Raw genomic sequence first — 17,309 nt, forward strand, 5'->3', positions numbered from 1 at the left:
GCATAAATCATTGTCACCTTGTTTTCTACTGTTGCTGCCACAAGCATAAAATCAGGCATCCCTGATCTGCCAAGAATGCAATGAAAAACCAGATGAATGAAAACATAAATTTGCAGAGGAAGTGAATATCTGATTTGGATTTATGTCATTTCTATCTACATCTCATATTTCAGCATAAATTGCAGGAGTAAATCAAGAACTTACTGAGTTAGCTTCAGTCTTCTCTACAGCTCTGTTAAACAAAGATAGCAAAAGGTAAGCTACAGTGGAAAATTTGGTTTATGTCCATTTGGCAGCACAGCTGATACAATAGTAGTTAGCACAGCTAAGTCAGGAAACACATTCATACAAAGGAATAATGGGTCATTTGGCACCACTATGAGCCAAATGACCCTGAGTTAGTAAATTCAGAAACAATGGTTTACAAAATAAATACACCAAAAATATTTTTAAGCATGATAATCAGTAATTTGGGCTAAACAAACATGGCATGCAATTGATAAAAATGACAATAAAAATGACTGCCTTCAATTTCTTTTCCAGAACATGTATATTAAGAGAAAGTTAATATCGGAAACAGGCTCAGCTTACTCGTAAATGAAAATTTTTATACACAATTATTTACACAAAATATTTTCCTGCCTTCTTGATGTAGGATGAATAAGTTCATTCAATACAAAAACAAGTTTTATTACAAATGGTGAGCACCAATCTGTACAAAATGGTACAATATTCATACCGGGTTATAATAAATACTTGGTTTCCATATGATTTATGGGATGTGTATACAAAGTGGGATAGGTTTTAACATTTGTACATTTGCTTGAATTATTGTAGCTCCACTATTTCATACTCCTTCGCCAACAAAATCTGTCTAAATATTTACTGAAAAATTACTGCAGGACCACCACACAACTCATCTCTAGAATCCTTGGAAACAGTCTTTCTTATTTGATTAGAGCAGTTCAAGAAAACGTCATCAATTTACAAAAATATTTCACACACACAAACACACCAGAGTGCAAATCTCACTCTCATTTTTTGGCAGAGACATCCGAGGCTATTTGTGCAGCTAGATCGGCAAATTTTGCCATATAGTCTACACTATTTTCACTCATCAGGCACTGCAATTGGGCCTCCACCTGAAATAATAAAAGTCCACACATTGGTAAGTCCTTGACATTAAATTGATAGTCTACCTAGAACTCTGCATAGCTCTTGCTTAGAATAGCTTGCTGCATTCCATGTTATCCATCAAATGAAAGAGAGATCATACTTTCCCACAGAATTTATTTGGTTTGATACAATGCAATTCACTATGATACATCATAATCAGGAGCAAATTTGTAATAATTACATGTAGTGCATATGAAGATGCAGTCTGATCTTTGACCATAACTCCCTTACCCATATTTTACTCCTCCTTGATTTCTTGTCTTCCCCCTCCATCAGAATTGTGACAATTTGACTTCCTATTGGTCACTGGCTACCATGAAAAAAACCAATTCCTTTTGAGCTTCAACTGATGTTCACCCATCACACACTCTGTCTTCATACATATACACCACATGTATCTTATTAAAAATTTGTACCTGATGATACCAACACCGTGAAAGCATTGTACAAAACCAAATAAATTCTGTGGAAAAATACATTCCCTCTTTGCTTTGATGATGTACAAAACTTCCACACAGTGAAGCCTGACACTGTAAGTACCATTCCATCTTGAAAAGAAATAGTACCTCACTCACAGGCTATTTTAAATAACATCTGTAACACAACCTTCCTGCTAATGAAAACATTTTTCCCACCTATACTTGTCATGAAAACATGAAAATAATAAATCATCGATTTACCCAGGTCTAGATAATCCATAATTGCATAAACTCAGATAAGTGGCCTTCAAAGCTTACACAAAATTCTAGGAATTTGCCTGTTTTGTTTAAAATGTTCCCAAATCAATAAGATACAAGTACTTCGGGTGACACCTGTCCAAGCTATGGTACATGCTTCATTTACTGCATCTCTAAATCATACATATTGGAAAAATTTGGTTACAAAATACATGCTGTGGTTTGGTTTTTGTGTGTAAAAGGATCATTAACTGGCCAAATTCATCGTGAGTTGTGCCTAGTTTATGAATCGACAGTAATGAGTGGAAGAAAGGTTAGAAAATGGTGTCGGGACTTCAAAAATGCCTGCACAAATGTTCAAGATGAAGAGCAAAGTGGCAGGTCCAGTCTCCAGACAGATGAAATCATTCAACAAGTGGACCAAGAACTGTGATCTGATCAACAATTAGTCCTCTGGCAGATAAATTTCCTCTTGTTGGACATACCACTATTTTCAAAATAGTCATGGAAAAGCTAAGATATCACAATTTGTGTGCAAGATGAGTACAGAAAATGCATACCAACAAACTGACAGCCTGTTGAGTGAACAAGCATTTTTGGACTACTATCCCCAGTCCCAACCTTGCACCTAGCAGGTATTTCCTCTTCTTCCCTTTGAAACAGTGGCTCCATGGACAATGGTTTGAACACTACAAGGAACTCAAAACCACCATTGTCAGCTGGTTCGATTCCCAGGCTGTGAACTTTGATGCTGAAGGATTCAAGAAGCTGATGCAGTGTTTAAGGGTTAAGAAGTGATCGGCGACCATGTATAAATCTGAAGTAGGTTAGTGGAAACTAAAACTGTCAATAAAATCTTTTTCTAACGAATATATTTTTTTAACTTAACAGACCTAACTTAAAAAAAACTCAATCCTTAGGCTTCCGCAACATTTATCTGATGAATCCATGCTGCTTCTGGGTTTTTACTGTCACACAGGTGAGTTGATAGACAACTGTTTCACCCCCAGGCCTGGAGGCATCATCAGGTCAAAGTGATCTGCGTTGCAATTTGGCCGCTATATATAGGAGATGCTGGCTGGTCAGGAGCTCTCCGATTGACTCTTTCTTGGCGACCAATGGGAATCAACCTTTTTCAGAAGCGGTAGAAATAATGAAGAATCCAAACAATTTCAACTGTGAGGACGATTATACCCTGACTTCTACATGGAAAAGGGACTTAAGGGATTAACCTTGCTGCATAGTGCCCCAGTTTCACCTTCCTCGGCAAACTTTCCATATCCTTGCACTGCGCCAACAACCATGCTTCTTTTGCTTTATTTGTTATCTGCCTCAATTTATTTTCCTTTTGCCTAACCGTGTGTTTACATTCTTCCATTTCCTTCTCTCATCTATCTTTGTAATCATCTCATCCGTGATCCATGGCTATCTTGTTCTTTTCCCATTAACGGTTCCTATAGTTTCTTCTGCGGTTTTGGATATCCCTTTCTTGATACATTCCAATTTTTCTTCAATAGTTCTCAGGCCTTTACCATCATCCATGATTTTCTCCACAGCCTCCTGATACTACTTCCCGATAGTGATTTAAAACCTTACTATATAGCCTTTACATTCCTACCACAATCATGCAGAGATATGAATTTCTGTACAATCATTCTTCGATAACACACCTTAAATGAGTGAATTATACCTAGATCCACTGGTTGAAGCTCACTAATACAATTAGTAGGAAAAACTTGTAACTATACATTTCTTAAATGAATATTCAGTGATGGGCTGAACACTTCAATAAACAGCAGAATTTTTCTGTCCAGACATCCCGTTTTAGCATCCAGAACATTAAGTTCACCCTCAAATACTTTTGAGGTCATTCATGTTTAGGAAAATGCTATATATCTAGTGAGTACACTTTTTACATGTTTGACCTAGGACTCTATGATTCATCAACCAATAGTGGCTGAAGCTTCTCACTTCTAACTGCATTTGTGATTAATCCAACAGTAAGTTTTGTTTGCTCAGCACCTCTCCATGACATTGTTCCCCTTCGTAGCACAGTGGTTTTACTAGCAGCACATTAAAATATAACCTTGTCTCATTGGCATTTAAAACATCTTTTGGGCTATAGCCTTGAAAAAGTCTATTTAATTCCGACAAATTCCACAAAGCAGCAGTCTCAATGTCAACAATTTTACTTTCACCACACACAGCATGTCGTATACAAGATTTGTGCCCATTTTTAAACCTATCCAAACAACCATTGGATGCTGTGAAATAATCAATTCCCAATCTTGCGGGTATGTGTACTACTTTTTCTTTTACAATGATGGAATTTAAAAGGGTATTTGACGATCTATGATTTAAGAACCACTCTTCCAGCAATTCTTCATACTTGGAATTCTTGACATATATTCTCTTTTTAAAAAAAATGCTCACACTGGGTTGCATGTTTCAGAATCATATAATCATATCAAGATATTTCACTAATTTAATCAGTGTAGAGATCTGCAATTTTAGATATTTTGTCAGATCAATACAGATTCCATCATGAGAATCAGCTTGTTCCAAAATTTTTATTTTTCTCTCAATTGAAAAGGATCTTTTTTCACTTAGTTTCTATTGTCAAGCAGGATCAAATTTACCTTCCTGAGTAATTGAGGAAAACTTAACACATGAGGATCTGAGCTATCTTGGTATTCAACTTGCACAAACAGTTGCCCAACTTAAAAATAGTGTCAATAAAATAAAATTATTTTTGAATCATTGTAATTTTGATGCGATTGAGCAAGTTTCAATGCTTCTTAATGTGCAGGAACCCATCATTGTTCTATCTGTTGTTTCGAGGTAGTGCAGTAGATCCTTGTTGTTAGTCACCAGTTTTTTATTCTTCCTCATGTTTGGGTCAAAGTCATTTCCATTCTTCAGAATTTCAACTTATATACAGAATGAATAGTCTCCATCAGGTGTTCTTGCAATGCATTAATTAAGTGGCTAACTTTTAATCATACTATGCATTCATTTCATAACATCAATCTTTTTCCAAGCAGACTGAGATAACAAGTTTCAGCGGTGAAAAGTTCCATCTATTGGCCCTCATATTACCCTGTTGTATTCAAATTCTTCATTAAAACCATTCACATTACTGCTCCCATTCATCTTTATCAAGTATATAAATATGAAAAGGAAAAATTTTTTTTAATGATGTACTTGAGTAACTGTTTTAAAATGTGAACTTTTTTAATCCAGCACATGGGGATTGAAGTAGTTGGAAAACTGAAAATGAAATCATGTAAATATGGGGTTCCACATACATTGGAATAATAGGATATTGTATAGGATGGAATAAAAATGTTGTAAATTGTGAGGAAATGTACAATATGATGGTGCAAATATGGGGTTTATATATATTTAAATGTTACATGTTGGAAGAATAATTTTATAATCTCTACATTGAAGAGTCATTCATTATGTGATAGAACAAAATGCAGCTAAATAATATGACTGAAGACCAATGGTATAAATAACTAGAACACTAAAGGATGGGGCTATTTCAGAAAGGACTAAAAGTCAATTTGATAACTAATGCTGATGCACATACGCACAGCACAAGAGGTTGTAATGACTTGAGGATAACTGCCCTTAACTCAACTATGTTTGCTAGGAACCCTAGTTATTCTAGTGTGAAATTCCTGTAATCATTACGAAGAAAATTATGGGTCGTCATGGCTAAAATTCATGAGTTGCACTTAGAATTGGTTGACCACTCACCATATTCACCAGATTTGGCCCCCAATGACTTTTTCCTGTTTCCTAACCTTGAAATTTTGCTTAGAGGACATATTTTTTCATTGGATGAGGAGGTTTTTGCATTTGTAAACATCTATTTTGCAGAGAAAGACATCATCTACCACTTGGATAGGGCTAAAAAGTTAGAGAATTGCTGGAAAAAGTGTATCAACTTAAAAGGAGACTATATTGAAAAATAAAAATAAATTTGAAGAAAAAAATGTCTTGATTATTTGTTAAGTCGGAAACTTTTCAGACTACCCTTGCATATTAATGATCACCAAGTTGGATAATTAATTCTTAAGAACACTGGCTGTATAAGTCAAAATTTGCATAATGAAACAAAAATTGCAAAATGAAAGCTACTCAAGTAATAATTGTAGGGACAGAGAAAAATGACAAATAGCTTGTAGAAAACGTGATAAGACTGTGAAATTCAAGAACCAATATGAATTTCCTTCATTGACAAATCCAAACAAACAAATATTCCTAATAATGGCACCCCATGAATTGCTATACGAGATAATAATCTGTAAATAAAACCAAAGCATGGCTTCTGTCAGCATGTCATTTTTAAATTCACAGGGAATACCTAGCTGTTCATGTGATTCTGATATCACAGTACCTAAGCCACATAATGCAGACCCCCTCCTTAATCACTCACTCACTCAAAAATACACCCTTTCACACTCTCACTCACATTAAATTTTTCTTGCTGAGATTTGACAGCAACATGGCCATTCACCCCCTGAAAGCAAGCTGATTAGGGCTTAATTTTTCACATGAATAAGCGGTAAGTTTTTGGCAACCTACTGGAATGACTTTTATTCAAAAGTACATGTCCCCAAGATATTTCACTTCATAAAAACCTAAAATAACTCAACAGGAACATCCTTACATGATGTCATACAAATGGCAGCTGGAGTGTTTTTTTATGAATGCATACATCCATACAGCTTGCAACTTTACTTTCACAACAATTTTAGTCAGCCACATGACCTCCCTGTCACACCGTTGAAATTCAGGCATTGATTTTCATTTTTGGTTTTTTAATGGAATTTCATTCCAGTGTATATAGGTTTCTGGGCTGAGCTGGAGAAAATGACATCTACAATCACAAAGGGTTTTCTTTTTATTAACCAGTCATTAAAAATGGCTAATTGCTATTCTTCTATTGCTTTTCTTCAACCATTGATCGACTGTTCAAATGGCATGCATGGATGCATGCCATGATTTCACCTAGAGGAAAGTAAGCTTCACAACTCTACGGGACTTCATTAATATCATTTGCTGAAAATTCCATGATACCAACTTAACTCAAGATCATTCATGTTTGTTTTTTAAATTCTTCTCAGTATACTGTATACTGAGATACTTTTACTACATTTACACGATGTACGTAACAAAATATATAAACAAATTAGAATTTTGTTGGGCTGGTGTTTAGCAACTATCAAGCATTAGAACATTTTAGACAGTATCCGCTTACATACGAGTAAATTTCTGAGGTGAGGCTTCCTCAAGAACTTAGTGACTGCTATTACTCAATGCAACAATTTCAGAGTGTAAAAATCATTCGCCTTGACTGGGATTCGAACCCAGATCCCTCAATATCCGGTTGTGGCGCCTCGCGCACGACTACGAATGCCTGTGACATTGTATGTACGGCATTTCGTCACAACATCTTGTTCCTTTAAAAGCCCCAAAATTTCAGAGTTTAAGAGGACACCTCGGTAGCTTAAGTGGCTAAAGCACTCGACCGGATATTGAGGGATCTGGGTTCGAATCCCAGTCAAGGCGAATGATTTTTACACTCTGAAATTGTTGCATTGAAATGCACATTAGCGGATGACTCCGTTAAAAGTTACTGTTGCAGCATCTCCCGCAGTTTCTTTGGAATTTGCTATTACTCAGTTAATATTAATATTTTAACTCTTTTGTTTTCAAAATATATAATTTTCAAAACTAGTACATCTATGACTATGTCTATTGTATGTTTATCTCTGTACTATGTATTTCAATGCAAGCTAAATATAACAATAAGATGTTTATAAGAATTCCTTCCTGGTAGAAATGGCTATCTACGAGGGCGCATTGTAGTGAAAGCAAGGTCTCCTATTTTTTTTCATGGAAAATCAAATTTATTCTCATCATTGCGTCGTACTTTTTTCCCACCGCGTTGCAAAGCGAACTGATGACTGTGTCTTGCACTTCCTCGTCTGATTTGAATTCCTGCCCCCCAAGGTGTTTTTTGAGAGCGGGAAACAAGTGGTAGTCACTGGGGGCAACGCGAGGGCTGTAAGGAGGGTGGTCAATATCCCAGCCAAATTCATTGAGTACAGTGGTCGTTGGATGTGACACATGTGGACATGCATTGTCATGATGCAAACACACTCCTTTGGTGAACCTAACCCTTTTTTTGTTTTGGATGGCTCATCAAAGTTTCTTTAGAGTCTCGCAGCTTTCTGAGTTGATTGTTGTTCCTTTCGGCATGAAATCCACCAACAGAACCCCATCCCTGCCCCAGAAAATGGTAGCCATAACCTTCCCTGCTGACTTCTCTGTCTTGAACTTCTTGGGCTTCGGTGAGGTCGGGTGACGCCATTGTTTCGACTGGTCCTACGTCTCCGGGATGTAACAATGTGCCCAAGTTTCTTCTCCAGTCACTATCGAATCCAGAAATTCTTTGCCCTCTTCCTCATAGTGTCAAAGAAATTCTGCTGTACTTTCACTGCACTTTCTGTTGTGTTCATCGTTGAGCTGCTTAGGGATCCACTTGGCGGACACTTCGTAGTAACCGAGGACCTCCGACACAATATTCTGCACAGAGAAGTAGCCACACTCTTCATTAAAACCTTCCTTAATCTCATGAAGGGTAATTCTTCCGTTATAGTGCACCATCTCATCAATTGGAGCCACCATTCATTCCAACAAACTCGGCCACCACGACCCCTACTCATTGTGGACGTTTTTCCGGCCATCAGAAAACTCCCGGCACCACTACTGCACATTTTTGATGTCCATACACTGCTCACTGTACACTTCCACTAACTGGAGATGAATTTCTATTGGAGAAACTTTTTTTGTATTAAAAAATCGATTTACTGAGCATAGTTCGCACCTGGTGGGCAAGCTAAGCGGGAGTTCCATCCTAAACGATTGCTATGCAGTGATTAAGTGGCCCAAGGTCACGCAAGTGGTTCTATACTTTGGTGTGGGTACCAAGGAATGAAGCGCTGTCGTCAAATTTTGCCTAGCAACTCACGTTCGGAAATGGCGTCGTTGGAGACCTTACTTTTCAATACACCCTCGTATTTGATTCCTTAAACTCTTTCTTAACTATGATTACTGATGGCACCTGTTGTGGTTGTGCACACCCTTCTAAAGATGAATAAGGATTCATTTATTGATCAAATAAAACTAAGGCCAGATCATCATGTCACTTACATCCGATGAAAGGCGCAAATCATCTGCAGCTCCCGGGGTGACAGTTGAAGATGGCTTCAAAGGGGAATCCAAGTGGCCCAAGAGGCTGCTCAGGGAGAAATCAGCCACCTGTAGTGAAGAGAGAGATATAGGATCAAATAGAAACAGCAACTAAGTAATTTAGCATCTCCGGTATAACTTAACATAAGCAGCTAAGTAGATTATTTATTTCTCTAAATACATAAAGCAGCTTTCCATTTTGCAATTCTGAAATGCAGGCAAGGATCCAGGCAAGTTGAATCATTGGTTCACATTAAAAAAAACCATAAACACAGTAATCAACCCGAAGGTCGGTTTAGTTGGTGATGGTAGAGATCACCCAGTACTAAGCCCTATGCGGCGTGTGAAAATTCACACATCAGGGTAGGGGGGCCAGTTCCTTTCCCTGTGCCGGTTATGGTTTCCCAGGAAGACCTGGTACCCGAAAAATCACTTTTAGCTTGGGTGGAGCTGCAGGTGCCCAGAGTGCCTTGCCCGGGAATCAAACCCGGGACCCTCCAATCAGCAGTCCAACGCTCTACCCACCGGACTACCGCAACCCACTGGTTCACATTAGGTCATCAAATTTAAACAATGTTGGGTTAAGATGGAATTTGAATGGGTTACTTCTGTACCACAACCGCAGTGCTCTTGTGCCATGTCAGCAGGCAGACAAAATGTGGGTAGGGAGGTAAAACATAGGCTGGCACAATGGACCAAAGAGTCTAAAAATAAGTACCCACAACTCCTCCCAAGGACCCCTTTATCAAAAATCTATCTAATCTTAGGTGAAATGCTTTTGAGCCTTTGAGCACACTTAAATTTGGCCACTTATGTACCTGGATGAGTGTAGTTGGATAATTCTATTTGTTTTGAACTATGAGTAATATTTAAAGTTTAAAATTATTTTCAGTATGACACTGCATAAATTCAAACATATGAACCTCATCATTCTTCCATCATTCATAATCTTAGCTCCGAAAAGTTCAATACAGAGTACATTTCATTTCATAATAGGTAATATTAAAAAACCTTTATATAATTTCATTTTAAAAAGTTGTGATGAATGTCAAATACTAGGAAATTTAACTACTAACTAACAACTAACATTTTGTGCAAGAGGTATGGCAAGGTGGTCAGGAAAATACAATCACTAAATTTCATAACCTTTTACATGTTTGTCCAAAATATTCCCTGGGTTAAAAACTGTTATGAAATACAAATATTGTTTGCACCAGGTGCACCTTGAATTATACACAGTATGGGTAACAAAATAGAGGATTTTACATATATACTAGAATTTAAGTTTTTGGCAAAAATAACAAATGAGCTAATAGTAGTTTCCCTCAGAAAATTTAAATCACTTTCAAAGATAACCTTCCACCATTTATATCAATATAAAACATGTCTTAAAGGCTTGCAAAAATGAATTTAGAATTTTAATGAAAATATTCTTTTTCAAAATTATTTTTTTTTAACTTATTTAAATAACTCACTGACTGCCCAAGTCTAAATATTATTAGATGAATCCCTCTAATCATCAGCCTTATATGTAAAATGGGATCAGCATGAATTAAAACATATCATAGTCTATATCTAGATATTGAAATTGACCAAACATAACAATCTACCCATGTGATGAATATGACTAAAAGGAAATTTAAGAGGAAAAAAATTTTTTCAGCCATAAAATAAATACAGATATTAAACACAAAATACTATCAGGAGAAATATTTGGTGATTCTATACCTCTGAATTAATCCACTGTCCATCTGTTTCCTCAAGAATTCTAGAAGGACTTGATGGAGGTGTAACACAGGCATCATTCTCACTGCTACATGGTTCTTCACTTAGACCAGGCAGACTGGGGAGATCTGTCGAAGATGATAACACGGTCCTTTCCTTTGAGCTGCCATCATCACTGGAACCACTCAGGAGCCCTGAGAATGCAACATCAATGGTAGTAACATGCCACATGTACTTAAGAGAGTGTCAAGCTTATTGCAATATCACCAGGCAGCCTTAATAGTTGATGACGAACACTCTTGTTGCAGGCGAGAAGTAGCTGATGCCTTCTCTTTGTTATCATAAAATGGATATTATAATGTAAAATTTTAACAAAACACTGAAAAAAATGTCTTTTATTACTAAAAACTGCCCCAGCAAAAAAGGCATATTTACTGAATTGATTTTTATCCTGGAATAATTTACACAAAAAACATGCTTGTAAGGAGCTTGGGAAAAAGTCACATACATGGGGGTATCATTTTTCAGTAATTATTACTAAGGAATAACTGGATATAATTTATTTTGAAAATTAATTGTTCCTAATGTAAATAATGTAGTAAATTACAGATATTTATGGCTACAGTGCTCGGCAAATCCATGATGAAATTGTGGCTGTTTGTGGAAATGATAGCCTGTCAATACACTGTTCTGGAAAAGGAATTTCCTAACTGGCCACATTTCCCTTGAAGACAATCCAAAAAGTGGAAGACCATCACCCACGGATGATGCTGTCACAGTGAAGAAAGTGGAGGGCTTGATATCATTATACCGAAGATCATCCAAAGATCATGAACGAGACAGCTCTAAGTTACAGCAGTGTGAGGAAAATTATTCATGATTAACTGCACAATGTCAGAAGTTTCAGATCACTGGGTTCCATGACTACTGACTCCTTTACAGATGCAAACACAACCTCAAATCATGGCCACGGTGTGAGCAGCAATCAAAGCAACGTGGTTTTAAAATGTCACATTCACTCTATTCTCCCAATCTTGCCCCAAGTAACTTTTTCTTATTCCCAGAAATAAAAAAAAACCATTTCGGGGTCTGAGTTGTACCATGACAGCCTTTGAAAGATAAAGAAACACTGGGAGAAATGCATAACTCTGCATTGTGACTGTGCAGAAAAGTATTAAGAATAACAAATAGACATTAAGTTCCTATCCTGATCACCTTTAACCCTCTTAGTGCGGCGGGCCGATATATCGGCTTTCGTATCCCTGGCGAAAAGTGCGGCGGGCCGATATATCGGCTCTTGCGTAGGCTTTTGTTTAAATCGTTGTAACTTATGGTTTTTTCTTTAATAATTTATGGTTTTTGTGCTATCGATAGGTTGAATTCCATAGAATTACGTAACTATTTTTTAAATTTTTTATTAGCAATTTTAAATGCTTTTAAAAAAGTATAATTCATACCATAATTTTTCGTTCAGTTTTGTACATGTCGGGAAGCTCTGCCTAATTGTTTGCTTGTTTTTTTTTCTGAGTAGTCTTTCCACTATGAAAAGCCACTGAAAGGCTACTAATCTGTTTTCATCTGTAATCTCTTGAATGTGTTGTGGTGTCGTGGTGTTGATATATACCTGCTTATTCAGACTTTGTTGAGACGATGGAAATGAGAGACTGCTTTGTAATCATTTAGGTTTCTCTTGCCATCCATCGTATCTAATCAATTGCGCCCTGTATAATGGATTACATTGTCAGCAGTTCTCTGTGAGTTAGAACTTAGTTTTTTTCTGCCTTTAGAATGTAAGCACATTGCCGCAGTCTCAAGGAAAGGGAAAAGTCCCGATTTGACTCAGTGAGATCAGCCTTTTCAACAAAATCGAACTATGCAGAGGCTGACAAAAAAATTTGTAACTCACTGGTTTTTCTTTATTTATTTATAATATTTTCTACATGTCTTTTTGACTCTTTATTATATTTAAATATCGTAGTTTAATTGAAAAATGTTTTTAAAAAAATATTAGTTTTGTGTCTAAAAATCGAAATATTATTGCTAAAAAAATATTATTCAAATTGATCATACTGTAATAATTACATTTATTATTCAGATGATGTAAATGTATTACATCATTATTAACTACAATATTATATTGTAAAATTAAAAAACTGCATATGGATATCCAAACAAATAACTTCATAATATTTTTTTTCCTAAGGTGATACATTTTCTTAAATTACACTTCGCACTTCTCACTAGTACCCCTGAAATCCCCGCCGCACTAAGAGGGTTAAGTAATAATTGTAAAAATGAAGGGGGCCACTTGTTACGAATGCAATACGCAGTAAATTCCTGGAAATTGTACACGCTGCTACTGATAAGGACATTTTGCCAATTGACTTTCCTTAAAATCTGGTGCTGGGACTTACAAGAGAGGAAGAAAGTACACACAAAAGCAACCGTGAAGAAAAACTAAATTTGCATATAGGGCAGCCATCAAAAAAGAGTGTACCAGACTCTCTAAGATTAATTAATGTTGGCCACATGCAGTTGAGGGGAAAAAAGGAGAGGGTGAAGAAAATGTGGCTCACAAACTGTGTTTTTATGTCAAAAGTGTAACGCTCCATTACATACTGCTTCACCGAATTTCATTCACAATTTTATAATTCATACTGATTTTTTTTCAACTATCCAAAAAATGCTTGTTTTACGCAAGCAGAAGTGTTAAATAAATGCCCTTAACAAATAAATGATATCAGAATAAAATATTCAATAAAAAGCAAAAAAATAACAATTTCATTTCACTTGATGTTAAGTAGGCACTTATTGTCCAACATTGTGAAAATACAATGCTTTGTTTTCCTTCAATGGACAAGGCAAAAAATCTTAAATACATATTAGATTAAATTTTGCATAAAACAAGTCCCACAATGCAAAACATTAATTTGAGATAGACTGGGCAGAAATGGGTTAAATAGTAAATCTATTCACAAATTAAAATCCTTGAATGGTGGTGAAGACTCACCTACGAAGCTAGGCCCCGCAAGTGCCAAATCCAGTGTCCCTGTGGCTGAGACAGCATTCAGCGCGGGTGCACTCTCGAGGATGATAGGGCGTGGTGGTGGAACACTAGGTGGTGGCTGTGGGGGCGAGGGTGGAGGGGGGGGCTCTGTACAGAACACAGCAGAGGGTGTTGGGGAGGGTGCAATTGGAGAAAACTCCCCAGACAGCTGGCTTGTTTGCGGGATAACCTTGAGTGTCATGAAGGCATGAGGGGGAGCAGTGGGGGCCTTGGGCAGAAGGGGAAGCATTCGCTGGACCACAACACTCTTCCTCACGCTCCGACCCCGGCGATTGCAGTACTTGGGTCGAAATTTCTATGGAGAAAATAGAATCCAAAAGAGGAGGAATTAGATATCTCATTCCAGCTTTTATTATGTCATGAGGAACAGAAAAGCACATCAGTAACACAGAAACCATATGGTCCCCTCTCACCCTTTCCAACTCCAATATTCAATACATATTTTCATTTCCCATATTTCAATTTTAGGCTTGCTTCAGTTTTGTATTCATGGATTCTCTAGGTTTTACGTCCAAAAAAGCAGACTTGACTTGCTAGTAGATACATGAACGAAAATAAATTAGAATCAAATATGAAAACAATTTAGAAATTTTTATCTTTTATATCAACATATGAAACAGAAAATTAAAAGGATAAAGGCAAAGAGAGAAAAATATTTGCAATTTAGGGGATTTGAACTGAAGACTCATGTGATGACAACAAGAACACTACCACAGAACAGGATTAATAGCCATAAATACTACCTTCCCAATAATTGTATAACTCTTTCAGGCTTAACAAGTTCATCATTAAACTTAAAATTTAAAAATCTTTCATGAATGCTGACTTCTGTTTTTGTGATTTTATTTACTTTATGGAAGAAGAATCAGGGTTCAAGCAAGGAAGATTCAAATCCCAGAAGATTTGAATCTCCATTTGCTTCACTCCACTGAAGTCTTCACAGCAATGGCTCCAGCAATTTTTCAAAATAAGTGATAAAAAATGTGATGGACAATTGAAATCTTCAGTCAGCCAAATGAATCTAAAATGATTTATTAAGTTTCCCTGCTCAGTCCTCACATGACATTGCTCTGTGATTTACTTTCTCATAACCATTTTTCCTTATTTTATAAATTAAATTGCTTCTTTTCTATGACCTATAAATTTACATGCCTATAAATTTATGGGCCACAGGATCATGTCATGACTTCGACTCTCATTTAAGCCATAAAAAAAACTTAGTAAATAATACAAACTTAGCATATTCCAGTCTAAGATTTCTATATTCAAAGTAACTAATGTTTCAACACCTAGTGCCATCACATGTAATGAGAAAAAAATTTGGTTACAATTACAAAAGCAAGGATAAGCACATTGGCCAGTTTTAAATAATTATTTTCAATTGTCCTTAGATTATTGCCATAGGGGCCTTTATATGTTATGCTTCAATATTTTGCCTTGTCGATGAATTCAATATGAGTGATCAATTTTTTCTCGATTCCCTAAGGGTACACCATATTTCTTAATAGGCAAGACTCATGTATCCCACATGACAGAAAATATGTTCTATACCTGTATGTTATGCACCCATAGGATTGAAAGACATTCCCCAATTTTAGAGATATATTTTGGCTTTAATCTATTTTTACAAAAATATTTTGATTTTTTCACTATACTATGTGGAGAGTACCTCGAGCAGAGAATGTCATCCACCAAATCGAACGTTAAACTGCGGAACCTTTGGTGGGTTTCGTTATGATCAGGCTGATGTCAACCCTATGTTTTACCCTGCTCTTTCTTCATTCCTTGAAAATTCTATCCCTCCAAAATCATTTACCAATCTTTGTTGGTGTAAATGACATCACACCATTGGCTCTCCTCATAACTAAAAGCACTACTATTTTTAGCCAAATATTCTTTTACCAAAGTGATGATTTTTTATTCATAATTACAGGTATCAGGAATTTTAGTGGTAGTGTTATGCTAGTTTTCTAAGTATGGATAGATAAAAATTCCTGCAGATATTGTTTTCCCATCCTTTCATCATTTGCATTTCATAATGTTTAAAATTTGTTTTGTTTTAAATTGTTTAAAATTAATGTTTTGTTTAAAATTTATCAAATGTTGCTTGAAAAGATTAATTCAGAATAAAATATCTAAACAATTATGATAACTAATTAAAACAAACACATTTTTATGATTTTTGCTGCTGAGTAAACTACCATCACTATAATAAATGAAAAAGAAAAACTTTGTTCCAATCCACCACTTTATTTGGAACAAAGTTTTTCTTTTTCATTTATTAAAATGAACTTCCACAAAGTTGAGGCTGAAACTATTGAGATACCATCACTATTATCATCTTGAACCTTTAAAGCACCCCAAAAAAAAGTATGAAGTTCTCAAATAACTATGCATGTAATTCACCAAAATGCCTATTATTACACCATAGTGAAGAAACACTGAGTAATACTAAAAATGGTAGCAAACATTTGTGACCATTGCTTGTTGTCAGTGGTAAGGTGTTTCCGGAAATTGTAGTGTAAATAGGAACTTAAAATACTCTAAAAGACAGCAAAAAATCAATCACAAAATACTACCTCCCTAACATTTCAATAGCTTCTAGACAAAAAATCCACTGCATTGAGGAATTGGAAAAGAAAGAGCCCAGAAAAGAAACCACTAAGAAAAGAGAAAGACCAACTGGTGAAGATTTATGTCCACTTTGTATTAAACCAGACACAGAGCAAAGCAGGCATTAAAGACTAATTGACTAGAAAAATCAGCACATATATTCACATCCCCCTTTAGACTATTAATTTATTTTGAAAACATGAATCGAGCCTACCATCCCCATGGTTGATTGGACTAACTGAAAACAATCAAAATTACCTGGGAGCTATTATAAAACTTAATGCACAAGGACATTGAGAGAATGAAGAAAAATGACAAGACAACCAGAGGAGAAAAAACAAAAAGCACTGGTCAAGGAGAAGGTATTATCACCATGATCCTTGTGTAATTGCGGCACTTATTTCTTCATAATGGAAAAAATTTCAACAACCAACAGAGCAAACAGTTTCATAATATTAAGGTCCAAATCTAAAATCAAATCTAAAGGGTTTAAGAGTAGTTTATTTTAAAATATATGACTTAAGTTCAGGGAATTGACTTGAGCATGACAACATAAATTTAAATAGTTTGATGTCAACTTATTAGTTGGTTTGCTAACTTAGAATGTGTCCGCATCTGAGCCTTCTTCACACAAACTCTAGTTAGGGTAATGTTGTACAACATTATATTATCACATGACAGTAACAGCAACTATAGAGGTGCAGTAGAACTCATATAAATCATAGTAATGAAATGGGGATTGAAATATTCATTCACAAACTTCGCAAACACTAATCAAAAAT

The 17,309-nt window shown here is 36.0% G+C and overlaps 1 protein-coding gene across 2 annotated transcripts in view; it reads right to left on the bottom strand.

Moving 5' to 3' along the window:
• Positions 1-669: 669 nt before the first annotated feature.
• Positions 670-17,309, bottom strand: part of crm (cramped chromatin regulator) — a 37,566-nt gene continuing 20,926 nt past the window's right edge. For both annotated transcript variants that reach the window (XM_071596882.1, XM_071596883.1), the window contains exons 10-13: positions 13,858-14,209; positions 10,851-11,041; positions 9,084-9,191; positions 670-1,142 (exon numbers count right to left, since the gene is read on the bottom strand). In XM_071596882.1, coding sequence (XP_071452983.1) covers positions 1,035-1,142; positions 9,084-9,191; positions 10,851-11,041; positions 13,858-14,209 — 759 coding nt within the window. In that variant the 3' untranslated portion in view covers positions 670-1,034. The remainder of the gene's footprint in view (positions 1,143-9,083; positions 9,192-10,850; positions 11,042-13,857; positions 14,210-17,309) is intronic.

Source organism: Hetaerina americana, unplaced genomic scaffold (genome assembly GCF_022747635.1).
Source record: "Hetaerina americana unplaced genomic scaffold, ioHetAmer1.1.p SCAF_8, whole genome shotgun sequence".
NCBI classification, from domain to species: domain Eukaryota; kingdom Metazoa; phylum Arthropoda; class Insecta; order Odonata; family Calopterygidae; genus Hetaerina; species Hetaerina americana.